The sequence below is a fragment of the Panthera pardus genome, unplaced genomic scaffold (genome assembly GCF_024362965.1).
Source record: "Panthera pardus isolate Hobbes unplaced genomic scaffold, ASM2436296v1 HiC_scaffold_17, whole genome shotgun sequence".
NCBI lineage: Eukaryota > Metazoa > Chordata > Mammalia > Carnivora > Felidae > Panthera > Panthera pardus.
In genome coordinates this window covers 109740292-109766773 of record NW_026526732.1, presented here as the reverse complement: position 1 = coordinate 109766773, position 26482 = coordinate 109740292, and the positions used below count along the sequence as shown (strand labels likewise).

The following is a 26482-nucleotide window of genomic DNA, read 5'->3' as shown; positions in this document are numbered from 1 at the left end:
ACGGGTCCCCTGTTCCTGGCCCTGGGGTATAGCTCCATCCCGCATTTTTGTGAACAGCTCCCTACTGACCCCTTCCTGAAGTTCCCAGTGTGAGCGTCCCCTCCGAAGCCTGTTGAGTCTTGCTGATGCTGGTGGCCCCGAGAACGCTGGCTCACAGCTCCTTGTCCGGCGCTGGGTTCTGACAGAGGTTCATACTGAAACGAAGGGTTATGAAGATGGCAGGATCCGCCTGGAGCGCACGTCCACCGGCTTGTGTCCCCGGCCCCAGGCACAGTGGAGACCCGCCAACGGAGAGAGTCTGCCGGGCCTCGGCGGTGCCTAGGGTTGCAGACGGAGAGGGTCTGTGCGGCTGCAGAGAGCCCTGGGGCACGTGTGTCCTGTATCATCAGAATTCCCCCTTCAGCCAGGAAGGGACAGCCGGGGACCTGGGACCGGCGTCACAGGTCAGGACCCCACGCAGCCTCGGGTAGAGCGGCTGTTCCAAGGAGGATGTCGATTCTCTGCCGGTGACTTGTGTCTTTGCAGGGACGGTGAGACACAGAGCGGCAATCCCCAGCCTTCTCCCTCCAGAGATGTGTCTTTCCCCCACGAAGCTGTCTCCCCCCACAAACATTTCCTGCGTGTTGCCTGTGGGCCAGAATCTGTGACAGGCGACGAGAAGTGGTGAATACTAGATCCTTCAGCAAAGACAACATGACAAAACGGGGGGGGGGGGGGAATATATACAACTCACACCTTACACAAAAATCGAATCTCCTTCAAATAGAAAACAGCCCAGTAGAGAAATGAGCAAAGGACATAAATTATTAGCTCGCAGAAAAGGAAATGACACATGACAGGATGTGCAATGTCACTCCGTAGAGAAAACAGGCACAGACGTCAGAGCGCCCTTCTCCAGAAACGATCATTCTCACTGTTGGACAAAGCGTGTGACAACGTTTCCACCTCGTTCCTTCCGTCTTAGTTCAGGTGCCCCAAAAGCTGACTTTTGAGTCAAGGTCGAGGTCGTCCATGTGGGAAATGACCCCCCGGGGGAAACCAAGTTCAGAAATAAATAAAAGGAAAAAAAAGTCAACCAAGTGAAAAAATGGCATAAAGGGTACATTAACTAGTTGGTTGCCATGTGGGCAATGGGGCTCAATCCCACCCAGTGTTCTCAGAATCCTCGCAGCAGGGGTGGGGAGCCTGGGCCATTTACCCACAGCCCCATCCGCCCCTGGGGGGGGTTAACTCCCCTGAACTTCCAGGTCAGGCTGTGTACATGCGAAGCAGCAAGCATCCTTGTGTTAGAGAAAGCTCTCAGGTGGGGAAGAAGGAAAGCAGGCATCTGGGGAGCCACCTGGCAGGAACCTTCCGCCTGAGGGGGTCGGGGAGGAGGGAGGTGGGATTGGACATCAACGGCGTCTGTTTACCAGGCTCTGCCCCTGAGAGTGCAGTGAATGCCTCATCAGATCCGTCGGCCCAACCTCCACTCCCATCCGTTTAGCCCTGCTCACTTCCTGTCTTCCGGTAGGCGTCCCTGTGATAAGGCCCCGCCGCCCCCTCCCCGCCCCACCGTGGACTGGAGCTGGTGGGGGCGTCCCACCCAGGCCGGGCCAGAGGGCAGGCCTTGCACATTTGACTGCCCGCCGGGGCATGGCGTGGCACTTAGCTGTTTCACTCGCGCACTGAACAACCGCTGTGTGCGGCGCCCCCCGCTGGGACTTGCAGGGGAGAGGGGGAGAGAGGAATCCCAGGGTGCAACTTATCTGCGGGGACGTGCAAGGTCCCTAACCTACGATAACGCGGGACAGGATATAGTAACAGGGAAAGCCTCGGGGGTCAGAAGAGTCTGAGGACGCTCCAGACCGGGAACGCCTGGAGTCGTTCTTGGAGGGGACAAGAAGGCGGGGCAGGGATTCAAGAGGCGGAAGTGGAGAAGGATTTGGGCGAGGGGGAGCTGGGCCGGCAGCAGCGGGGTAGGAGGCCAGGGGAGCCGTTGCTGGTGTGTTAGCTGCACAGGTTTGAATCGAAGCAGAAGGGAGTTGGAGGCCTTCGGGGAAGCATTTGGGCCCTTGGGGAAACATTAAGAGATGTGCTTTGGGAAGGTGACTTTAGAACAAAGCTATACGATGGTCGGATTGAGGTCTGCGGGGCATGGGAGGGGGCCGTGTGGGTGTAGAGGACGTTGGACTCAACCAGACCGACAGAGCGTGACGCCCAAGGAGAAAGCCTTTGTTCAGTGCCACCTTCCTGTCCCCGCTGGTATGTCACCTCCCTGGGGTGACTCAGCATCTCACACTCGCATCCTTAGCATCTCTCACTCAATAGTTTTTGAAGGAATGACAGGGCGCCCGTAATGGCCACGGCACCTTCTTTACTACCTCTGCACCCCTCCCTGCGTTCCCTCCGTCTCTCTCCGGTGCCCTCCTCCCTGCTCCCCACAAACCCAGCAACTGGGACAGATTCCTCTGGCTTTGGAAAGAGGACGACTTGTCTTTGTCTCATCACCCCCAACTCCAGCCGCTACACACTCAGATATCTCTCCTGGTGGTTACCTCGCTTCCGGAAAAAAGAAAAGGAAATTTTTAAAAGGTCAGCTCATCTCAAAAGGCTGTCTGCAGCGGTGAGATTTTAAAACTGTCTGTGTATTCTGCCTAGTAACTGGTGAGAGAGTAGGCTCAGGGATACCATTGGCTGGGCCCATCCACAGTCGGCCAATCCTGGGCTCTAGACCATTCATTGAGATCTTGGGACTCCGCGGTCAGAGTGGACCTAGTCTCAGGTCCTGCCGCTGGGCACTCCGCGAGTAATGGAAGGCGAAGGTAAATTTTTTTGCTTTTTGTTTTTTCTTCTCCGATTTCAGGGCGGTTTGTTCTCTGTTTGTGACTATGAGATTAGACAGAAGACGGACCACAGGAAAATCATCAGTTAGTTGAGCGTCAGAGGAGAGAAGAGAACGCAGAAGTTAATTCTTGAAGGTAGGAAAGGGAGGGAGGAGGGGTACCGCTACCCCTCTGGGGGCAGGGGTGGGGCGGTAGGTGGGAACCCACTCTGTGGGCGGCGGGGTCCCCGGGAGAGGAGCCGCTTCCCGGTGGTACCTCCCAGCGCACCCCGGGATTCCTGGGGGGGTTGGGGGGGGGAGGGGAAGGGTATGGAAAAATATCAGGTGACAGCTGAAGAAACTCAACTCTGGCCGGAGAAGTGAGCCGGGGAGGGCGGAAAACTGCCTCCCCGATCACTGTGTCGTTGGCTTAATCCAGGGAACGTCTAATGAGCCCATCCGTCGGGAGGTACCTGAACCCGGAGACAGCGTGGGGCGCGCTGACGATCCCCCCGCGGCTACAGGAAAGCTGGACTTGAATCGGAGCTGGGGCCCCGTCTCCTCGGCCGGTCTCTCCACGTCTGGTGCCCCCAGGCCTCCGGTCGGGCGCTGACCCTCCCGGGTGCCTGGTCGGTGGCGCTGATGGAGCCCGCGGCCGCCCCCCGCTGCCGCGCGCGGGGCTCGCTTCTCTTCTTGGCGCTCCTCTGCGGGTGTGCCCTGCTCTCAGGTAGGGGGCGCCCCAGCCCCCGCAGCCTTGCAGAGGGGAAAATGCACGCCCGAGTCGGGAGGGTCAAGAGGTATTGCAGTTGGGGTCAAGCACCTTCCATTCTGCACCGGCTCCTTGGTTTCACGCCAGCGCCGCCTGGTAGGAGAAACACGGTGAGAGCCCCAGAGGCGGGCTGCACGGACAGGGTTTGCGTTTTTTGAGCGGCGACGTTTAAACTAGTAAAAAGAAAACAGACGAAGTGCGCTTTCATAGGGTATCTGGCTTAACTCCAAATAACCCGACCAGCGCTATTTGAACTCTGAGCTGATGTGAAACACCTCCCGGTGAGATAGAGAACATTTCGTATTCTAACATCTCCGCATTGCGTGTGCGTGTACCTTACATTTACGACACATTTCAGTTGGGACTCGCTCAAGTTGAGGCTACACTCCAGGCCCTGTGCTAGACTGGGGGATGGACAGTGTCTGCAAGCACGGGGTCTGGGAGGTCCTCGGGATGTGCTGTTGGTACTTTGTTCGCAAAGGAGGAGCAGCCCCAGGGGCGGAGAACCCCACCGAGTGTCTGGTGCCCCAGACCGCGGCTGCTGGGGGCTGCTGGCCCCCAGAATCCGCAGCTCAGGAAGCCCCTGGGCCCTGGGAAAGCCTAAGTCGTCCCCCCAGAGTATCTGCTTCCTTTCCTGCCTTCCATATCCGATGGCTGTGCCCCGTCTGATTCCGCTCCTCTGTCGAACAGCCCAGTTTACTGTGGTGGGTCCAGCTGACCCAGTGCTGGCCATGGTGGGAGAAGACACCACGTTTCACTGCCACCTGTCCCCCCAGAAGAACGCTGAGGACATGGAAGTGCGGTGGTTCCGGACTCACTTCTCGCGGGCAGTGCTCGTGTACAAGGGTGGACGAGAGAGAACCGAGGAACAGCTGGAGGAGTTCCGAGGAAGGACGACCTTTGTGAGCGACGGCATCAAACAGGGGAGCGTGGCACTCGTCATACACAATGTCACAGCACACGAGAATGGCATCTACCACTGTTACTTCCAAGAAGGCAGGTCCTACGATGAGGCCATCATGCGGCTGATGGTTGCAGGTGTGTCCTTTCATTTTGCTCGGTTGCGTTTTCAGTGTCGCTCGTAGGGAAAGTTTCTCTCCTCACCTCAGGCCCGTGGCAGACCAGCACATTTGTGCCTCGAATCCTCTTTAAGCGGGGAGAGTGGCTTCCTCCTGCCCCAGGACCACTGTGGGCATCGACCACCTGCTACACCGTGGGCATCGGTTCTCGAGACGTAGGCATGGGACTCAGCTACAGCCTTGAGCCAGGGAAATGTTTAGTCCCTAGAGATAGGTCTTTTTTTTTTTTTTTAATAAGTTTATTTGTTTTATTTTGAGGGAGGGGGAGGGGCAGAGAGCGAGGGAGAGAGAATCCCAAGCGGCCTCTGCGTAGTCAGCGTGCAGCCTGACGTGGGGATCGATCCCACGAACCTCGAGCTCATGACCTGGGCGGAAACCAAGAGCCAGATGTTCAACCAACTGAGCCACCCTGGCGCCCCTCTAGAGATAATTCTTATGCCTACTCAGAGATCTCTGGGGGTCCTCCTTAGTAACTTGTTCTAGAATTCGACATTTTTAGTGTGTAATACAATACACATACAGAAAAACTTATGAAACATGAATGTACAGATTACCGGATTACTATGAACTGTAACCCATGTGACCGCTACTCATATCAACGAATAGAGCCCTGCCTCCTCCTGACCGGGCGAATTCGGCCCACCATAACAAAATACCCCATAGACTGGCTTAAGCGACACAAATTAATTTTCTCACAGTTCTGGACGAAGGTCGAACCGTCCACAGGTTTGGTGTCTCCCGAGGCTTCTCTCCTTGGCTTACAGATGGCTGCCGTCTCACTGTGTCCTCACGTGGTCCTCCCTCTGTGTCTTCACGTGGCCTTTCCCCTGTGTGGACCCACCCCTGGTACCTTTCTCTGTGCTGATCTCTTCACAGCCCAAGGTATTGGACGTGAGGGCTCCAACACGTGAGTGGGGAGGGGCATAGTTCAGTTCATAACATGCCCCCTCTCAAAACCCCCAACTGACACGTGTTCCCAGAAGTGCTGTATAATGGGAAATTCTCATCTTCCTCTTTTAGAGATACGACAGATTTGGTTGCCAAAATTCTTGTACCAATATATACTCTTACCAGTAGTACATGGTGCTCCATACATTTGCCATCAGGTCCGAAGACAAGTTTTTCACATTTGAATTCGATTCGTTCTCTTTTTTTAAAAAATCTTTTTAAATACTCGTTTATTTTTGAGGCAGAGAGACACAGAGCATGAGCAGGGGAGGGGCAGAGACAGAGGGAGACCAAGAATCCGAAGCAGGTTCCGGGCTCCGAGCGGTCAGCACAGAGCCCGACGCGGGGCTCGAACTCACGAACCTTGAGATCGTGACCTGAGCTGAAGTGAAGTCGAAGTCAGCCGCGCTCAACCGACTGAGCCACTCAGGCGCCCCAACCCATTTCTTCTTTCTAGTCAGTTGCTTTTTATGACTGGGAGGGTCAAACACTAACCTTGACCCTTTTCACTCCCCTTCCTGAATTTTCTCCTCAGCATGTATAGCCTTCTGGTGTAGTATGCACTTTGCTTATTCATCCTGCTTATTATGTCTCTTCCACTAGAGGGATTTTTTTTTTTCCTATTCTGCTCCTGTTGTATGCCCATGTCTGGGGCATAGTAGGTGCTCAACGAATAGTAATTGAATGGATAAATGAAGGCTCTAGGTGCTGTTCATCATCTCATGCCTGCACTGTCTTCATTCTGAGCCTCCGATCTGCTTCTTCAACCTTTTCCTGTGAGCCTGTGGTCAGTCCAAATTTTTAATCATCTTTGATGTGTGTGTTAGTCAGGGCAGGCTGGGTGATGCTCTGGTAACAAGCAGCCCCCAGCACTCAGTACGTTAAAATAACGAAGGTCCGTTTCTGACCATGAAACGTGTCCTCATGAGTCAGGTGGGCCTCGACTTCACAGGGACCTTCCTCGGGGATCTGGAGCTTTGCAGTTCCCCTGGGCAGAGGGAAAGAGCCTGGCAAATCCCCTCCTGGCTCACAAAGCCTCTGCCGGTGAGGGGCGGCATGTTATTTACACTCACATTTCATTGACCAAAGCCAGTCTCCTGCCTCACCACACTGGAGAGTGGAAACACAATCCCAATCGTGTGCCCAGGTGAACTGAAAATTTTTGGTGGACGGCACCAGAGTACCTTTTCAGGCTTTTGTCACCGGATTTTTTTTTTTTTTAGCTTCATAGTCCAGGGGCGCCTGGGTGGCTCAGTCGGTTAAGCGGCCGACTTCGGCTCAGGTCATGATCTCGCGGTTGGTGAGTTCCAGCCCAGTGTCGGGCTCTGTGCTGACAGCTCAGAGCCTGGAGCCTGCTTCGGATTCTGTGTGTGTCTCTCTCTGCCCCTCCCCTGCTTGCTCTCTCTTCTCTCTCAAAAATAAATAAACATTAAAAAATATGTTTAAAAATAGTTGTAAAATGATTGGGTGGAAAAAAAGAAATTGCTGATATCAAAATTTCAGAGTGGGAAAATTTACCTTTGTGCTCCCTCTCATCATAGACATTCGCAAGTTCATTCAACAAATGCTCAACAAGCCCTTCCTATGTTCAAGTCACTGTTCCAAGAAACCGAGGATAAATCAGTGAACAAAATACGCAAAGTTTCCTGCCCTCATGGAGCTCACATTCTAGAGAGTGCAGACAGCCAATAAACATGATAGTTAATTACACTGGGTCTTATATCCTGTGGTGGTGAGCACTGTAGAGAAAAGAAAGCAGAGAAAGGGTTGGGAGTGCTGGGGGGCGGGGGGGTGGGGAGAATGGCCAGAGCCAGCTTCCCTGCAAGGATGGCAATTGAGCAGAAGCAGAACGGAGGGGGTGAGCTGTGCCCCTCTGGGCAGAGGGACCCGATGTGAGGCCCCATCTGGCACCGCACCTGGCCCCTGGCGTCTAGATGGGGGACCACGTACTTTGTCACTCACACTCTCTGATTTTGAGAGTAAGAAGCATGGGGACAACTGGAATCCACCAGAGCTGTCCAGCAAACTATGACATATGGACATCCCTTGTCTTGATAAACATTGATTTTGCCTTTTTCCCCCCCTTTGCCCAAATACTGACCGTAGCGAGAGTGTCTGATGTGTACAGATGAGTTCATTACAGTGTGATTAATCACCAAGGGATTGCTGACCCCAATGACCAAGGGACTGCTGACCCCAAGGGAAAGCCGTGGGCATGGAACCGAGAGGAATCTCGCAGGGTTTCAGAATAGAAGTGGCATTTAAACCGAGATTTCTAGGAGTTTATTAATAATGGTTTTAAGGTACGATCTCACCGTCGGGGCCAGTGTGTTATATCTCAAAAGAAACATTTGAAGACTGGAAAAGCCTTTAAGACACACATAAATCAATGGCATTTCAGTGGATCAGACCCATGGAAGTAAGGCTTAGGGGACAGTGAGGTCCCCCCTAAGTAGGCCTCGATTCACAAATGGTAGGAGCCCCCATCTTTGTTACTGAGAAGGGCAACCTTGTGTGTAGTTAATAGAAAATATTGTGGCAGGAAGATTTCTCACCCTGGTGCTCTGACTCTGTTCACAGCAGCCCGGCGCAGGCGACCGGGATGGGTCTGTATGCGGTGGGAACCCTCTGTCCTTTCCCTGTAAACGCGACCCTGGCCTGGCCTGCCCTGCTCCGAGCTGAATTGTGGAATTGTTTGTTCGTTTCTTGTTTTCTCATTTGGTTAATCGGCTGGCTGGTTTCGTCCTTAAGTCTGTTGTCTAATGCTTGCCCTTACTGAACCCAATTTTGTAGAATTTCCTTCCAACCTGCCCAATTCTTTTGAGCCGTGTCATGCTTCAGAGTTTCTGTGTGAGCCTTTCCATACGCAACTAGTCTTTCTTTCTTTCTTTCTTTCTTTCTTTCTTTCTTTCTTCTTGGCAAAAATCAGATGGAGGAGGTAGCACTAAGGCTTAAGCGACTGCTTTAATTTTGTCTTTTTGCCTCTTAATTTGTCTCAATTTTATCTTTTAATTTGGTGTCTAGCCCCAACAAACGAATTACTTAGAAGTTTGGATGAGACAATGTGGTCCAGCAATAAACTGGAATTTTATTTTGCCCTGTTGTTCTAAAATAAATAAAAATAAAATAAAATAAAATAAGATAAAATAAAGTAAAATAAAGTAAAACAGTTTGGATGATCGCTGGACCCCTGGCTAATGGGGCAGAAGTCTCCTAAGACTGTGCGTTTTCAGGTCTTGCATTGGTATTCTCTTTTATTATTTTTTAATTTTTTTTAATTTTTTATTTTTTTTTTTAGTATTCTCTTTTAAAGATAGAATAAGTTGAAAAAATCTGGGCTCAGGATTTTGTGTGATGTTCTGCTGACATTGAAGACATGATATTTTTTCTTGAGGATCCCACGAGCATTCAGATCTTTCTACTAGGTAGATGTTGTGGAGGGACTTAAGGAACTCACCTTGCTGACTGAGCCCCCCGGGAGGTAAACTTCCCTGAATTGGGGGAAGGGTAGGTTTCGTATTCTAGTTCTGTCTATTCTCCTAAAATCCAACCACTCCTTATGACCTGCGGTCATGTGAAACCCTAATTAGCCAGGAGAGAAGGGACAGTGTCTCGAGGTCAAAAGCTTCCTAAGACTCTGCTGGCCTGGCCGGTTTCTGTCCTTGTCATGTGATTCTGGAGCTTCGGGAAGCCAATGCTACTGAGAAGTCCTCCCAGGGCAGGAAGTGAAATCCCCAACCTGCCCGTCTCAGGCCAGAGTGCACATTCTCACCCAGCACTGAACAAACTAACCTCTCTCACTGAATCGAATCGGTCAACGAACACTTAGGAGACAGACGGATGCGTGCCACTGTGATGGGGTCATAGGTAGAGCACAAAGCAAAGTGCCGTGTCATCCTGTCCTCAGAGATCTCACCATCCATTGGCATCTTGGTCTCCTGGTGTTCTCTTGCTTCCTTCCCTCTGTCCCTCCCTTCCTTCCCCCCTTCATGGCAAAGGTGCTGTTGGCATAACCAGTTTCTCTGGCCACTGGCCACTGGCCGTCTGTCTCCTTCCCTGGGCTCTCCTCACTGGGGGCTGATCTAAGACACTTTGGCTAAGACACTGTTGTTGCCTTTTTAGCTGAGCCCTGGTCTCTGTCCCCAGGCCTGGGCTCCAAGCCCCTCATTGAAATGAAGGGCCATGAGGACGGGGACATCCGGCTGGAGTGCACATCCGTAGGGTGGTACCCAGAGCCCCACGCGGTGTGGAGGGACCCTTACGGTGAGATCATGCCCGCCCTGGAGGAGGCTTACACTGTGGACGCAGACGGCCTCTTCACGGTCACCGTGGCCCTGATCATCAGGGACTGCTCTGTGAGGAAAGCGTCCTGCTCCGTCAACAACACCCTGCTTGGCCAGGAGAAGGAAACTGTGATTTTCATTCCAGGTTGGTTCCCTGCCCTCTGGAGGCCCATCAGGTGGAGGCAGAATCCTCAGACGGACAGACTGGAGGCTGGGGAGGTAGAAACGTGGGGCAGAGGGGTCCTGTGCCCCACAGAGCTGGAGGCCACTCCCCTCGTCCCAAGGGGAAAACCAAACAGTCTTCTCTGAGGGTCGATCTGGTGGTTTTTTCTCTGCTCTGGTCCTGATCCTGCAGCAATTTTTATTGTTTTATTTTTGTTAAAGTGCATTTATGTATTTAAGTAATCTCTGCACCCACCGTGGGGCTTGAGCTCATGACCCCGAGATCAAGAGTCACCTGCTCTTCTGACTGAGCCAGCCAGGGGCCCCCGTGGCCATGTTTAAACACTCAGAACAGTCACAAGTGGAGAATGGTATGGACAAGTGGCTACCTACACCCGGAGGTGCTGCCTGGTCTCCCTTCCTGTCGGTGGAATTTCTCAAGGGAAGGGAGGGGTGGGCGGGACTCTATCTACACGCACACACATTCGTCCAACGGATACTTAGCAAGCATCACCTGTGCTCAAGGCCCTGTGCTAGAAAGCAAAGATAAATCAGTGAACAAAATACATAAAGATCCCTACCCTCATTCTAGAGTAGCAGAGAGCAAGAAGTGAAATAATTAATTAAACTGCAGACTATATCAGATGATGATAAGTAGTGTAGGGAAATTAATTGGGGGGAGGGAGGGGAGTGCCAGGGGGTATGGGGGAGTTGTAATTACAAAGAGGATGCTCAGGGAAGTCGTCGCTGAAAAGATGGCGGTTGGGCAAGTGAGGAATGAACCGGGCAGATATTTGAGGACCCAGCAACCCAGGAAGCAGGAGCAGCACATGCAAAGGGCCTGAGGCAGGGGCCTGTCTAGCAGTTTGGGGGAACCCCAAAGGGCAGGTGTGGCTTGTGGGCAGGCGGGGCGACCTCAGTGAGTTGGTCCAAGTGAGATAGGACACACTGCAAGGTTTTAAGCAGAGAAGTGACATGATCTTGCCCTGGCTGCCGTGCTGAGGATAGACTGCAGACAGTATGGGCAGCGGCCCAGAATAGGGGATTGCAAAATCTCAGGCAGGAAGGAAGGGATGGTACCTCGTGCCTGGTGGTGGCCAGTTAGCTTGGTTCACCCCGATCCTTCCCACGATGACTCAGGTGTGCTGCCTTTCTGTCGCCTGGGCCCCCAGCCCCAGCGATCGCCGCAGGATGAGCCGGGGTAGGGCCAGGGGCCCTCTCTGGGGTTTCTGAGAGAGAAGGCGGCAGAGCAGGGACCCCAGGGAGCTCTTCCAATGGGGCTCTCTCATCCTGGGGCTCCTTTTTCTCACGAAATGGGGCTTTTCGGGCTCCCTTTTCAGAATCCTTGCCCCCCAGCGCACTCCCCTGGATGGCGGGCCTCGCTGCCCTCCCGCCTTCTCTGCTGCTCCTCATCGCTGGAGTCCTCTGTCTCGCCAGGAAAGTCCACCGGGAAAAAGAGGTTGAGAATGAAGAGAGAGAAACTGCATGCCAGGAACTGGGGAAAGAAGATGTGGAAAAAGAGAAAGAACGTGAGATCAGAGGTAAAAGAGTAGGAGGACAGGTCACGGTCACAGGGGGACACAGCTCTGACAGCTAGAAGCCCGGGCACAGGGAGGCAAGAAACAGAGGCGGCAGCAAGGGGCTGGGAACAGTGGCATCTTGTGACCCGCCCCGCCCTCGCAGCTTGCTTCCACTCTGCAGAGTCCCCGCCACCCCCCTGCCCACAGGCCTGTCTTGTTGAACAGAAGCAAACCCCATGAATACTCAGAAGGCCCACCCTGGGCTCACACAGACTGTTTGTGGAACGTTGACAGTCCCATAGGCAGGAGGGGAGGGGGCCCGTGGTGTCCACGAAAGGCCAGTCCTTCCTCGTTTGATTCAAACTCAAATTCTCTTATTTCTTCCACTGAGGACACTCACGTGCGTCTGTTTATTTTTCAGAGCATCTTCAAGAAGAACTGCGTAAGTGTGGCATTTCCCGACGCGTCCCGTGCCGTCGTCGGTGCTCTGCTCCGTTTGTCCCCCCTCCCGGAGCTCACCTCTGCCTGTCCCTCTGTTGCAGGATGGAGAAGAACCCTGCTACATGCCGGTGAGCCTCCGACACTCCCTCACATCCAAACTCCTCCCCACTGGCCAGCCACCAGGGCCGATTAGCGCACACAAACTGGGATGCAGGCCAGCTGGGGGGGGGGGGGGGCGCTGGGGTCAGCTCCCTGGCAGTAACCGCCGCAGCCCTGGGTCCCAGCTCTTAAGAAACGCCTTTCTGCTTCCCAGGTTACTGTGTGTCTGGCCTGGGAGGGAAGGGGGGGGTGGCCGGGGGGGGGGGGGTGCGGGGACAGGATCCAAATGCCTCATGCCCACGAGCACTGTGCCTCCGCTGGTTTCTCCCCTTGTGCTCCAAAGCGCCAAGGAGTCCAGGCCATACCAGATCCCATGGTCCTCGGCCCTTTCCTCTTTGGGTGAACTTCCAAACTGTCAGAGTCAGGCGTATCAACAACGCGGGGAAGGGAGAAAGTCACTTTAACGCGACAGAAATGTAGCTGGGCTGAGTACTGACAGCGGTGGTGGGGAGCCGTCCGCGGGATGGCAGGGGGCCCAAGCGTTCCCCGTGTCCAGAGAGGTCACCGACGGAGACTTTACACCCGTGTTGATAGAGCAGAAGCAGGGTGGCCTGTGGAGACCTTCTCCTGTCTTTGTCCCCTGTGAAGGATGCCCTTGTGAGTCACTTCAATCAGCTGTCGCCCGGTTACGCTGGTGGAACACACCCAACCCGCGAAAGGACCTCTTGCTGCCCAGGAATCTGCAGGGAAAAACTGGCCTTAACTGCTTCATTGGGAGAGGGGGCCTCTTGGCTGGTTTAGGCCCTGCTTGGGAACTTCCTAGGTAAAGAGAGTCCCAGACACCTTCCGTCTTGAATAGACAAGGGGGCAGATCTGAGGATGATGACAGAAAGCAGGGGCCACTAACTTCAGTTCATTTGCTAAAGTTCCCCCACTGTTTAGGGTTGTCCCCGGCCTGAGGCACTGTCCCCTCACTCGGGAGACAGACCAGCAGCCTCAGCAAGTCTGTGAGCCGGCTTCCTGCCCGGGAGCAGGTGCAGGGGGCCCTCCCCACGGGGATCTCCCACCACCTTCCTGGGCCCTCTCCGGGGTCCGGGAGTAGCACCGTCTCCTGAGACCCCAGACCTAACCGGGAGACTTCCTCTGCAGCTGACGTGGTCCTAGACCCAGACACGGCACATCCTGAGCTCTTCCTGACAGAGGACTGGAGAGGTGTGAGGCGAGGCCCCTCCAGGCAGAGTGTGCCTGACAACCCCGAGAGGTTCGACTGCCGGCCCTGTGTCCTGGGCCTGGAGAGCTTCTCCTCAGGGAGGCACTACTGGGAGGTGGAGGTCGAAAACGTGATGGTGTGGGCTCTGGGGCTTTGTAGAGACAATGTCGAGAGGAAAGGAGAGGCCTTACTGGTTCCTCGGAATGGCTTCTGGACCCTGGAGATGTTTGGAAACCAATACCGGGTCCTGTCTTCCCCCGAGAAGATCCTCCCCCTGAAAGAGCGCCTTCGCCGCGTGGGCATCTTTCTGGACTACGAAGCTGGAGATATCTCCTTCTATAACATGAGGGACCGGTCACACATCTACACGTGTCCCCGCTCACCCTTCTCTGGGCCCTTGAGACCCTTCTTCAGGCTGGGGTCTGATGACAGCCCCCTCTTCATCTGCCCAGCCTTCACAGGGGCCCGGGGGGTCGCGGTGCCCGAGGGCGGCCTGATCCTTCACAGGACGGGGACCCAGCGCAGTCACCAGGGTCAGTTCCCTGGTCTCAGAGCCAAGTAGAGGGCCCCGGCACCCCTGGCAGGAAACGGGTCATGTGAAGAACCTCCTCCAGAGGCCGCCTGGACACCCTCTTCAGGCCCAGCCCTGCCTGGCCCTCATCAGGCTGTTGCTTACCCGATTCATTTGCTGGTGACCATGGGGGCACCGGCCGGTCTCAGAGCCGTGCTGCTACATGGCTCCCAGCCTGGAAGAAAGCGGGAGACAGTGACGGGTTTTAACATCAGCGTGACACAGTCAGCCTGATGCCCGGGCACCAGGCTCTGTGGACTCGGGGTGAGGGACACAGGACCCACTGTAAGGGGAGGGAAACCATAACAGGAGGTCAAGGACAGGGAAGCCAAGCCTGGGCGGTGGGAGGGGACAAGGGCCTGGGTGCTGTCGAGCCTCAGTTACAGCTATGGGGGCTCAAGAGCTGGTGGTCCCGTTTCTATCCCTCCCCCCCCCCCCCCCCCCCGCCCCGGAGATTTCCAGATTGCACTCCTAGCCTAGAACTGAGCTGAAGAAAGATGAAAGATGAAGACCCGTGTTGGCCTGGCTCGGGTGTCCCCTCAATAAACTGGGATTCAGCACTCAATGACTGAGTATGGCTTAAGGGTTAAGGTCACAGCTGAGCTGGTGAGAACTGCCCCGAGTGGATCGCAAGGTTTAGGTTCAGTGGGCAAAGCAGCAGTTTCCAACGTTTTGACCTCAGGCCACTTAAGTAAGATACCTCAAAAATTATTGAGGACCCCAAAGAGTCTTGCTCACTTGGGTTATATCTGTGAACATTTATGGCATTGAAGGTTGAAACTGAAACATTTAAAAACTGTATTTATAATTTATATGAAAATAGCAATAATAAACCAACGATAAGTTAATAGGAAAAACATGTTTTATGAAAAATCACTTGTTTCCAAAGCCAAATAAATGTTATTGAGAAATGTGGCATTCTTTAAGGTTTCTGCAAGTCTAATGTCTGGCTTCTCCTAAAAGATGGGCTGCACCTTCTCATCTGCCGCTGTACTCGTGTTGGAGTATCACAAGTCATGTCATCTCGAAAACTTTGAGAGATTGAGAGCAAAAACATTATATTATTATTATTATTATTATTATAACTACTACTAATGGAGTCTTGGAGTGGTGGCGGTCTGGAGCTGATGGCCAAGAAAGAATTCTTGACACGTCTTTGGTGCAAAAGGGTGATTTTACTAAGGCACGGGGACGGGATCCGTGGGCAGGAAGAGCGGCACTGGGGTCGTGAGGAATGACTGGTCATATACTAGGGACTTGGGGGAGGTCAAGGTAAAAGGCAGGGAGGCCCCCAGAAGGACTTTCAAATACTACAGGGGGCGCTTAAGATACCGGAGCCCCGGCCACGGTCAAGCTAAGGTTGTTTGTCCCTCTAGTAAGGCGTTAGCATTAAGAGGGGAGGGGGTTCCTGGAGAATCGTCATACTCTGTATTTGCCTCAAGTACTTGTCAGTGGGCCGCAGGTTACACAGAAATTCAATGTTATTTACCATTTGCTTCTTGCCTTTATTCCCCACATCGCTAGGGAGGGGAAGGTCATGTTGGGGCTCCGGGAAACTGAAACTATAGGTTTCTGAAGACTAGACTCTTGATAAGATTGCCTTTTTCTTGTCCTTTACCAAGACATTTTGTAAACTGATGTAGACTCACGTCCTGCACGACTGTGATCTCTACCGGTTAACCATTTGCATTCCCCTTTCCTTTGTTCTTGGGCAGCCCGAGTGCCTGAGGAATGTCACAGAGATCCCACCTGGCGGTTGGGGGTGGGGGTGGGGAGGGTGGGTAGTGAGGTGTTGCGGGGTGTCGGCTTGCCTTTGGCTCCGTCATCAAGTAATGCGCGGGCCCTGGGCAGGCGGCCCCCAAACATGCTGGTTCTTGCCTCGTCCTCCCGTCTCTGAAAATCCCTCCCTTCCTCTAGGAGGCCCTTCCTAACTTCTCCGGCTAAACTAGTCCGAGATGGAACAGTGGCTGTGTTGGGTCCCCTCCCCCCACCCGGCCCTAACCACGGAGCTCGCTGCTGCTCTGGGCTTATCCCCCTAGAAGAGCGGGCTGAGCTACACGTTCCAGGGCCGGAGACCTCACAGGAATGCGGAAGCAGGATGTTTGCCAGAAAGAACTCAGCACCGGAAACCGGACTACACCGGCCCGCGCCCAGGTGGACCCCGGCGCCGACCCTTCACCTGCTCCCTCCTCATTAGAATACGCAAATGTCGCCAGGGGTGGAGACCTAACATGCTAATGAGACAGGCGGGGCAGGTGGTGGCGCGTGCTGCCCAGTGCGCCTGCGCGCCAGCTTCTCCCCGCCCCGCAAGCGCGGTGTTCCGTCTTTCCCGCCTCAGCCGCTTTGCCAACCGCGGGTCGGTGCCGGGGGCCGGCGGGGACTTCTGCGCCTGGCGCCGCGCTGGTGCCGGAGGATAAGCCCCGGGAAACGCCTCTCTCGGCCTCATGTCGATTTCTGTTTGCGCCGAGAGCCAAAGAGCCGTGGGGTCGGGATCGTACTTTGGCGACCACGCAGGGACCCCGAGAGGGAGCCCCGGTGACGGCCCGAGGACCCGGAGCCTGCGGACCGCGGAGGGAGCCCCCCCTGCCGTGCGACTCACCAGCGGCTCGGAGCTGGAGTCCCGCGTCCCCGCGGCGGTAAGTCGTGCCTCCCGCCGCCGGGACTCTGCCCCTCGTCTCAGGCCGCGCCTGCGGCTGCGGGTTTTGCCCGTCTCCCTCTGTCACTGTCACTGTAGTTTGAATTTCTCGGACGGAGCAAGGTTGGTCTGGGCCGGCGTTCCGGGGCCGGGTGTCCCCGGTCCCCCGACTCTGACCTCCCCGGCGTTGGTCCCCTGCAGGGTCACTGGGAGCTCTCTGGTGGGTTCAGCCTGAGTGTCCCCTGTCCCCTGTCCCCTGACTCTAACCCCCAGTGGTGATCCCCTGCAGGCTCACTGGAGGGCCTCTGGTGGGTTGAGCCCGGCCTGGGTATCCTCTCCGCTGGCTTTCCTTGTGGCCGGTCTCAGTTTCCTGGGTGTGTTTGAAAGCTGGAATTACTTCCAGACTCTCTTGTGATTTTCTTTGGGGTCAGATCTGTGTTCTTTACCTGTTGTCTCTCGGAATGTGGGCTGTGGCCCTGAGAACTCACTCTGTGTTGTCTTTGTGTAAGTGTTAACTTCTTAAGTCAGTCTTGGCTTGACCCTGACCATCTTGTCTTTCTCCTTTTTGTTTGTCTTGTGAATCATCTGGTACCTTATCTTATTAAGAGGGAAGGAGAATTCCTGGTGAGTCAGACTTCGTTCCAGTGTCAGGTTGAAGAAATCCAGACCTTGGTCCGGATTCGGGGGGCCTCAGGGTTAATCTTTTTGTGTACCGGGGAGCCGCCTGTTTTAAGAAATCAAGCTTCTCTGGTCGTACTGGCCTGCTTCTACCGATGGCCCAGCTGGGACAAGGAGAGGTCCATTCACACAGAATCACACAGACTTCACCCAGAATCACCCAGGCTTCACACAGAATCACACAGAATCATACAGAATCACACAGTGTGATTCTATCTGCTAGTCAGCTTTCACCTTTTTTCTTTTTTTATAAGTCACCAGGCCCATCCAACTTCCCAACACGTGCAACACCTTAAATGGGACAAAGGACTCCCTTCTAGGATTTTTTTAAATAATTGGGATCAGGGGCGCCTGGGTGGCTTAGTCGGTTGGGCATCCGACTTGGGCTCAGGTCATGATCTCACAGTTTGTGAGCTCGAGCCCCACATCCGGCTCTGTGCTGACAGCTCGGAGCCTGGAGCCTGCTTCAGATTCTGTGTCTCCCTCTCTCTCTGCCCCTCCTCCGCTTGCACTCTTTCTCTCTCTCAAAAATAAGTAAACATTAAAAATAAATAAATAAATAATTGGGATCAGTTTAAATTGGATGGTTTGAAGAAAAGGAAAACAAAAAAAATTTTTTTTTTTTTTTTGCATGGCACTGTTTGGCCCCAATATCTTAGGCGAACAAGAACCAGGAACAGTGGCTCCAAAATGGACCATTAAATTTGTATGCTCAAATTTAAATTTTAATACTATCTTGCAGTTGGATTTGTTTTGCAAAAGATCTCAGAAGTAGGGAGAGACACCAAGACCCCAAATTAAGGAATTCTTGCAGAGTCTCTGTGGCCTCAGATCGTTACCACCGGCACCCCTCTCACTGCTGGGTTGAAACCAGACATTTTATTTATTTGCTTATCTATTTAAATTTATATTTATTTATTTGAGAGAGAGAGCGAGCAGGGGAGGGGCAGAGTGTGAGGAAGACAGAATCCTAAGCAGGCTCTGCAAAGTCAGCAGAGAGCCCAATGTGGGCCTCGAACTCACGAACCATGAGATCATGTCCTCAGTCGAAGTCAAGAGTCGGACGCTTAACCCGCTGAGCCACTCAGGCACCCCAAAACCAGACATTTTAGACAATCCCCTGTTCTAGTCAAGTGGGACCTAGTACTCCTTTGCAGGAGTCCCATCCCAAACCCCCTCTACCTCTGCGACTTTGACCCCAACAATTTCCCTTCCTTCCTCCAAGGTCTCCCCACCTCCTTATTCATAAGGAGCTTCCCTGCCCCTGCATCCTCCTCCCTCCTCTGAAGTAAGTCCCACTAGCACCCATAGTGCCCACCCACCCACCATAGGCCCCAACTAGATCTGTTTCCCCTTAGGGAAAGGACATACCCGAGGAAGGGATTACCAGAGTTTCCTGTCTTGCTTACAGACCTGGTTCTGTGTAAAGAACAGTTGGGTCATTTTTCCAAAACAAACAAACAAACAAACAAACACCTGATGAGATGTCATCCCAGGCCTTACTGTTGCACCCTAGATGAGGAAGACAGATCCTTAGGAAGGCTGGGGATTATGCTGACAGCCTGGGGTCTTAGGGTCTGCCAATCCAGGGGATGGAGTGCTTGGGGCCGGATGAAATGCTGTCCCTGCTTGGGACCCACAGTAGGATCAGGAGGGCACAACCCCCAGGATGCAGAGGCACTTTATTACCTGCCTGTCTGAAGGGATGACGAAGTGCCTAGCCAAACCAGCTAATTATGACAAAGGGAGGGAAATAACTCGGCAAAAAGGAGGAGAATCCAGCTGTCTTTCTAAACCACTGATGGATGCCTTCTGCAGACGCCCAAATGGAGACCCAGAGTCACCACGGGGAGGTCTTTACTGACTGTGTGCTTTATCGCCCAGCCTGCCTCTGATCTTAGGGGGAAGCTACGGACGTCAGAGGCAGGTTCTCAGTCCCTGCTGTCACCTTTGGTGGAGGAGGCCTTCAAAGTTTTTAATAACTGAGACAGCGCAGAGGAGGCCAGTAAAGACAAGGGTAGCAAAACAGGCACAGGTTCTGGCTGCCCTGCTCAGGGTGACCCCAGGAGGCCCAGAAGGCCGTAGCCAGAACCATCGGAACAAGTGTGCATAATGCAGGCAGGAAGGCGGGGGGACCTGAGCCTGCCCGCCCCAGAGAGCGAAGGGCACACACGGACTCCCACCCCCGGCCAGTCTCTCGGAAGAGGGGCCGTGCAACCACAAAGAGGCCCCAGGAGCTGCCCGCCCCAGCACCCACCTGACCCCTTACCATTGTACTAGCGGAACCTCGGTCACCCTTGACGTGGCAGGTAGGAAAACTAAATTCCGTGTAGATACTGGAGCCGCCTGCTCTGTCCTGACCCAACCTGTGGGCCCTTCCCCAAGCATGACATGTGGTAACTGGGAGAGATGTGGCCAAAGATGAGACCGTTTACTTTCCCCCTCGCCTGTGAAGCCAGATCAACTGTTCTACGCATTCCTTTCTGTAGGTCCCGGAATGCTCTGCTCTGCCCTGCCGCTGGGAAGAGATCTACAAAACCATTCTGGAGCCACTCTTTACCTTGAAAAGGGTGATATTAAAATGGAGATAGACCAGAAACTGGGATTTCATCCGTGGGCACTACTGGATGGTCCCAGGCTTGAGCCGCAGATACTCCGAGGACAAACAACCAAGTAGACTCATGTCCCAGGGGAGGCAAAAAAAAAACAAAAAAAAAAGTCTCCCCCATTCAGGGAAAGGTAAAACCTAGTGCAGGGTGTCTAGAAAAAATAGTTTCCCGTAAAAAGTAAATCTTTAGGAGGAATCCAGCTGATACTTTCAAAATTTCTCAAGTATGGATGGATCAAGCCTTGTCAATCCCCATGTAATACCCCAGTCCTCCCAGTGAGGAAGCCCAGTGGAGAATATTGCTTTGTACAGGATTTGAGGGCCATAAATAAAGCTGTTCTCATACACCTGGTAGTACCCAACCCATATACTCCGCTTACCCAGGGTCCAGGCGATGCTAAATTTTTTACCATCCTGGACCTGAAGGGTGCCTTTTTCTGCACATCCCTTTATGAGGAGAGCCACTATTTACTTGCCTTCGAATGGAAAACCCCTGATACTCAAGACACTACCCAGCACACCTGGGTGGTGCTTCCCTGGGGCCTTAGAGACACCTCCCACCAATCTATTTGGAAATATAGTGGCAAAAGAGTTACAAGAATTAAAATTGAGAGAGGGGATCCTCTTACAACATGGTGATTTGTTAATAGCCAGTTTGACTAAGCAGTCCTCGGACTATAATACTGCAAAAACCTTACGTTTTCTAGCTAACAGAGGATATAGGGTCTCCCCCATCAAAGGCTCACATATCACAACAACAGGACCAATATCTGGGCTTCATCCTATCTCCAGGCACCCATGTCCTGGCCACAGATCCCAAGAGGACCAGCGGCGCCTGCCCACACTGCCAACTAGAAAGCAACCCCGTGGCTTTCTTGACATGAGAGAGTTCTCTTGTATCTGGTTCCCCAGTTACGGCCCTGATGCAAAGCCCCTATATGAGGCCTTGAAGGGGGAGAAAAGGGAACCCCTACAATAGACTGTGTTGGGGGGCTTTTAAAGCCTTGAAAATGGAGCTGGATGGGGCCCCTACACTGGAGTTCCCCTATTTGGATAAACATTTTACCTCATCTACCCATGAGAGGCAGGCTTTGGGGGTCCTAACTCAAGAGCTGGACCCTGATCAGAGAGTACTTTTCAAAATAACTAGACCCAGTTGCACAAGGACGGCCCAGCAGTGATGGCCACATCTCTCTTAGCGAGGCCAGTAAGCTTACCCCGGGTCAGCCTAACTCCCTGTCGGGTTCAGACCATGTTAGAAACTAGAGGGCACCACTGGCTGACTGGAGGAAGGCTAACTAAGTATCAGGCCCTCTTGCCAGATTCCCCAGATATTTTAAAGGTCCACTGGACTGCACCCTGCTTCACCCTGGAGGTTAAGGGTCTCCAACATCAGTATGGAGACAGTAGAACAGACTTCTAGCAGACCTGACCTTCAAGACAAACCCCTTGACAATCTGGATATGGTGTCATTTACGGACGGGACACTTGTGAAGAGAGGCATCTGGAAGGCAGGCTACGTGATCGTGAACCTAAGTAGGGTCATTGAGGCTAGAGCTCACCTCAAGACTTCATCCACCCAAAAGGTTGAACTGATAGCCCTAATTAGGACCTTGCAGTTGGGGGAAGGAAAAAGGTGAAATCTCTACACTGATTCAAAATATGGGTTCCATGTACTACATGCCCTTACGGTCGTCCAGAAAGACAGGAAAATGTTAACAGCAAGAATTCACCAATAAAACGTAAGGACCCAATCTTCACTCTTGTAGAGGCAGTACAGCTTCTCGTTTAGGTGGCTGTAGTCCATTGGGAAAGTTGTCAGAAAGATGGGACCTCTGTAAGCAAAGAAAATAATAGTAAGGCTGACCGATCAGCTGTTCACAGTCCGTGGAGCACAAAAACCAGATCAAATTACCACCTTGATAGTTGGCTCCTCTGAGTTCCCCGGCCACCCTCAATGCTCCCTGCTGGCATGGGAGGACACAGAGAGACGGGGATATACAGAATAAAGTGCTGGTAGCTTATGAGAGAGAACAAAATTCTCATTCCGGAAGCCCGACGAGAAAAGCTCAAACATCGACATGATGCACGCCACCCATTATGGCAGAGATGTCCAATGGGACTTGGTGCAAAAGGTCTTTCTAGGTCAGGGACTTAGACAATAAAACCAAGTTACCCTTGCCTGTGACTTCTGCACCCAAAATCAACCACAGAGCCGTCCAATCTATCCCCACTTCTCATGCCGGTCCAAGACCAGGGGGCATTTCCCGGGGAAGATTGGCAAGTGGATTCTAGCCAGGTGCCATCACAAGCAGGCTACCGATCTCACCTCGTGTTTGTTGGTATTTTTCCTGAATGGGTATACGCCTTCCCACCCGGGTCTGGGAAGGCGACTGAGGTCTGTAAATCCCTCCTAAAAGGGAATTCCCAAGTCTCTCCAAAGTGGTAACGGGCCTTCTTTTATGGCTCATGTCACCCAGAGCCTTTCAGCAGCCCTGGGAATAAGTTATAGATGACATGCTCCCTGGCACCCCCATTCCTCAGGGAAGGTAGAAAAGATGAATCAGACCCTTAAAAAGATGCGAGCAAAACTCTGTCAAGAAACTGAAGAGCCTCGGGTCAAATTGCTTCCTCTCACACCACTCAGGATTCCCACCGCCCCTAGGACTCAGCGCATGTGAAATGACAGGAGCGACCCTTCTTCCAGAGAAATGACATGGGAGACCCTCCTTCCAGCCCGTATTCCACCACGCGGGAAGATAAGCCAGAACTTGTGGCCTTTGAGTGCTTTGGGCTGAGTGCGAAAAGCCAGTTGGGCTTCTGCTAATCATAGGCTGCCGGCACCCCTAGAGGTGATTTAGAAGAGCCCTCACCTCTGCAGATTAATCCAGGGGGTCAGGCCTTCCTTCCAAGTTGTAAGGAGAGCTCCCCAGAAAAAAATCAGCTGCTCCCCAAGTGGCAAGGTCCTTACCAGGTGATTTTTAGTCACTCCAGTGGCAGTTAAGCTGCAAGGAATCCCTAGCTGGGGACATCTTTCCAGGCTAAAATCTTTTTCTCCTGGACCTCCTCAGAAACGCCTGGAAGGCCTGGAACCTTCTTCCTCACGTGAGCCTGTGGGAGACCTCAGATACTTGGTTCAAGAAGCGAGCCTCAGAGTCAGATAAGTGATTCTATCTTGGTGGATTGGTTTGCTGACATTTCTTTTTGTTGCCTCTGTTTTCCTTTTTCTTCTCTGCGGGTACATTTTGCGGCACTCCACTCTGGCAAACACCTGTTCTGCCCCTGCTGGGTCTAGAAGACGAGAACCAATGATGGGTTGCATAATGTGGGCCCTTCTCTTGGCCCTTCCCCTGGGGATGAGTTGGGAAGGAAATAACAAAGGGAGGGAAACCTGGGGAGAAAATTCAATCGTCAACTTCTCCAGCATCGTGGCCTCGGGAAATAATCTCTCTAACTGTTGGATCTGCCATCCCGGCCCACGGGATGGGGTTCCTAAGCTCCAGTTCGTACCTACAAACGAGGATGTGCCTCTCACTTTGACTTCCGGACCCATTAGGAGCACACCACTCCTGGTGGCGGAACTCAAGGAGCACGAGGATATGGCGTGTGTGACCCTTACAGACACTTGGAACCAAACTGGGCTCCAGGTTAAGCGCCCTCTTCTCTGTAAAGAACAGGGGCGGCCCTGTTGCCCCTGCGAGACCAACACCTGCCTTACCAGTGCGGGCAGCTCGCCCTCCATTTATCCCATGTCCTTTTCCATTGCAAGCTCTTCGTGTGTCCCCAACCAGACTCACTGGTGTGTGGACTCCTCTCTGCTTCCCCCGGGCGACCAACCTAACTTCTCCTGTACTCACTGGAAAGGAACAGCAACCCCTTCCTGGAGGCTCACCTATCAGACCCCATCTGCCTTCGATAGCCACGAGGGAATAGAGGAGGACGCAGAGCTAGGTGGGGGGCCGATGGACGGAGGGCCCCTGTCCCCCAGGTGCAAGAGCACACCTAAGTGGGGTCCCCTTTTACGAAGTTGGTTTAATTCCTCTTCAGCCCGCCGGGCCTGTGCCCCCCCTGGATATCTGTTCCTCTGTGGGCCGCCACAAAATAAACTGCCCTATGAAGGGAGCCCCGATTCCTCCTTCTCCTGGCCTCTTCGGGCAGTGGCCTACGCGTGTTTAGATAATGTCCACTTCCGGGGACAATGCACTGTGGGACGACTGGGCCCAGAAGGATTAGGCGCCACTGTATATAACGTCACCTCTCAAGGCAGACGTAAGAGAGCACTCGGGCTTATCTTGGCGGCAGCTGGAGAAGCCACGGGACCCGCTGCCCCCCGGGAGAGGATTGCCTATCATGAGACGACCTTAAAAAGCCTTACCCAGGTCATCGAAAACCTGGCCTCAAGCGCTGGCGACACCTCAGAGGGCCTCCAGGAGTCCCTAGATTCCCTTGACAATAGGTTAGCTGTAGATTATCTTCTGGCCACACAAGGGGGTGTCTGTGCGGTAGTCAACGACACGTGCTGTACGTACATCAACGCCTCTGGGGAGGTCGAACTAAATACCCAGGAGATTTACAGACAAGCCAGATCGCTGCATGGGTTCAAGAGCCCCAATGCCCAAACTATATAGGACTCAGAGGTTATATGCCTAACATTGCCTGATTCCGTTCTTTCCTGGGCCCTCTTGTGGTGAAAAATTCTTCTGTTACTATTCAGACCCTACCTCCTTAATCTTTTGGTTAAGTTTGAGTCTTCTAGAGGACGGCAGTTTCTTGTCAAACAGATAGTGGCACAAGGGCCCCACCTATCCAGCCCCAAGAGGAACAAGGTCCTTACAGGTCGTTAGAGCAGTCAGCGGGAGAGTTTTACTCCTCCTGGTAGGACAGGGACGACGCCCCGCTCAGCAAGAAGCAGTTTCAGAAGATGAGACCTTCGGCCCCTCCTCCTTAGGAATAAGGAGGGTAAAATCACTCCGGTGGAGGTGGGGAGGGGTGAGGTAGACCAGGGGCTGTGTCTGGGACCTCCCCCCCTCCCCGCCCTAACCACAGTGCCCATTGCTCTGTGCTTTTGTTACCTTAGGAGAAAAGCCTGAGAGCTACATGCTTTTGAGCATTATATCTCATAGGGATGCGGGGGCAGGATGTTTTCCAGAAAGAACTCAAATGAAGAAACCAAACTAAACCAAGCCTGTGCCAAGATGGACCCCAGCACGGACCCTCACCTACTTTTTTCGTCGTTAGAATACCAATAATCCCGGCCGTGGGTGGATACTTAACATGCTAATAAGACACCTGCTGCGGAAGCATGTTCTGTCCACTGCGCCTGCGCCCCAACCTCCTTTGTCTCCACCTCCACCTGCTGAGATGTCCCTCCTTCGCCGCTTCAGCCCCCTTGCGGGCTTTGCCGGCCTTTGTTCCGGGAGCCGGCTGGGACGTTTGTTCCGCCGCCGTCTCTCTGGTCTGGAGCATAGGCCCCCAATAAACGCTGCTTGAACCTTTTCTTGGCCTCGTGTCAATTTCTGTTTTGGCGGAGGGCTAAAGAACCCTGGGGTCCAGAACAGTCCCGCCGGTTCCTCTTTCTTGGCTTTCTCAAGTCCCGGTCCCTGGTGATGTGGATGTCTTTTTACTTGTTTACTTGTTAGGGAGGGTATTTTTCATAAGGGAGATTTGCTACCTGCTTTCAGCGGGACGGAGGAGGGTGTGAGTGTCCTTGCACTATTTCCTAGGTAACTTATTTAATTAAGATCATCAATATTGCCAGAGTGATACCTGCCCTTTCTCTCTATATCATTGTAGGGGAGGCAAAACTTTACCTCTTCCCGTCTTAGGTTTTTGGCTAGGACTCTTAACGAAAACACTAGCAAGAGAAAAACAGTTCACGCACCCAGTGCACATCACAAGGGAAACCTAAATGAAAACAAACTCACGATGGTAACTTAGAATTCCAACTTATTTTCCATCTTCAATAAAGGAGAGTACATTTGCAGAGGTGATAGGACAAAGGAAAACAATTTTAGGCCCCAAGGCCAACAAGCTGGGAAGGTACTAATAAGGGAGGAAAGTAATGGAGGTTTGCAGATTCTCCTGGTTCCTCTCTGGGCTGGTAAATGTCAGTCTCCGGTAAAATAATTTATATCTTGCCTTTAGGCAAAACGGGGAAAGTAAAGAACTTTTCCTGTGTTGGCTGCCTTTTTTTTTTTTCCTGACTCAAAAACCTTTTGTTTAATTTATACAAAAAGCTACTAAATACAAAAAGTAGTTTAAAACAAAATAGTTTGGTTTTTTTTTTTTCCTGGCAGAATTTAAATGCACATAATGGGTAATTCTGAAGAAAATGCATTTTCCCCCACAGTGTTCAGGACTAAAATTCTACTGAAATCTTTGTTGGCCCCTTCTAGATTGCCTTCAGCTCAAAATAATTTCTGTGACAAAATGGTGTATTTTGCGTGGCCTATTCTACTTTTCATCATTAAAATGTCTAGGGCCTTTTTTTTTTTCCTCCCTTACATCTAAAACTGATTCTCTGCTCAGTGGTCATCACATGCCTGAGACTTCTCATTTGGGGAATATTATTTTGGAAATGAAATGGCGTGGGAGGCACCCAGAGGGGAAGGCTGAGGTTGATTCCTGTATATTTCACCAGATGAGGCTGCTCCGCAGGGTGTTCGTGCCTTGTGGG

The 26482-nt window shown here is 52.8% G+C and overlaps 2 protein-coding genes across 4 annotated transcripts; both read left to right on the top strand.

The window, feature by feature from the left end:
- Positions 1-1553: 1553 nt before the first annotated feature.
- On the top strand, positions 1554-14801 carry LOC109252556 (butyrophilin subfamily 2 member A2-like). Of its 3 annotated transcripts, none has more exons than XM_053905352.1 (9): positions 1554-2001; positions 2846-2960; positions 3243-3530; positions 4263-4610; positions 9746-10027; positions 11385-11585; positions 11986-12006; positions 12107-12133; positions 13254-14801. In XM_053905352.1, exons 3-9 carry the CDS (start codon positions 3446-3448, stop codon positions 13874-13876), a joined length of 1587 nt encoding a protein of 528 aa, XP_053761327.1. In that variant the 5' UTR covers positions 1554-2001; positions 2846-2960; positions 3243-3445; the 3' UTR covers positions 13877-14801. The 3 variants fall into 3 exon arrangements, with proteins under 3 accessions (XP_053761327.1, XP_053761326.1, XP_053761325.1); XM_053905351.1 differs by having other exon boundaries at positions 1554-2087; XM_053905350.1 differs by having other exon boundaries at positions 1554-2244.
- A 1383-nt stretch (positions 14802-16184) lies between these two features.
- Positions 16185-25302, top strand: LOC109252557 (endogenous retrovirus group V member 2 Env polyprotein-like). Its single transcript, XM_019425134.2, has 2 exons — positions 16185-16521; positions 22878-25302. The coding sequence occupies exon 2, from the start codon at positions 23115-23117 to the stop codon at positions 24432-24434; it is 1320 nt and encodes a 439-aa protein (XP_019280679.2). The 5' UTR covers positions 16185-16521; positions 22878-23114; the 3' UTR covers positions 24435-25302.
- The last annotated feature ends 1180 nt before the right edge of the window (positions 25303-26482 follow it).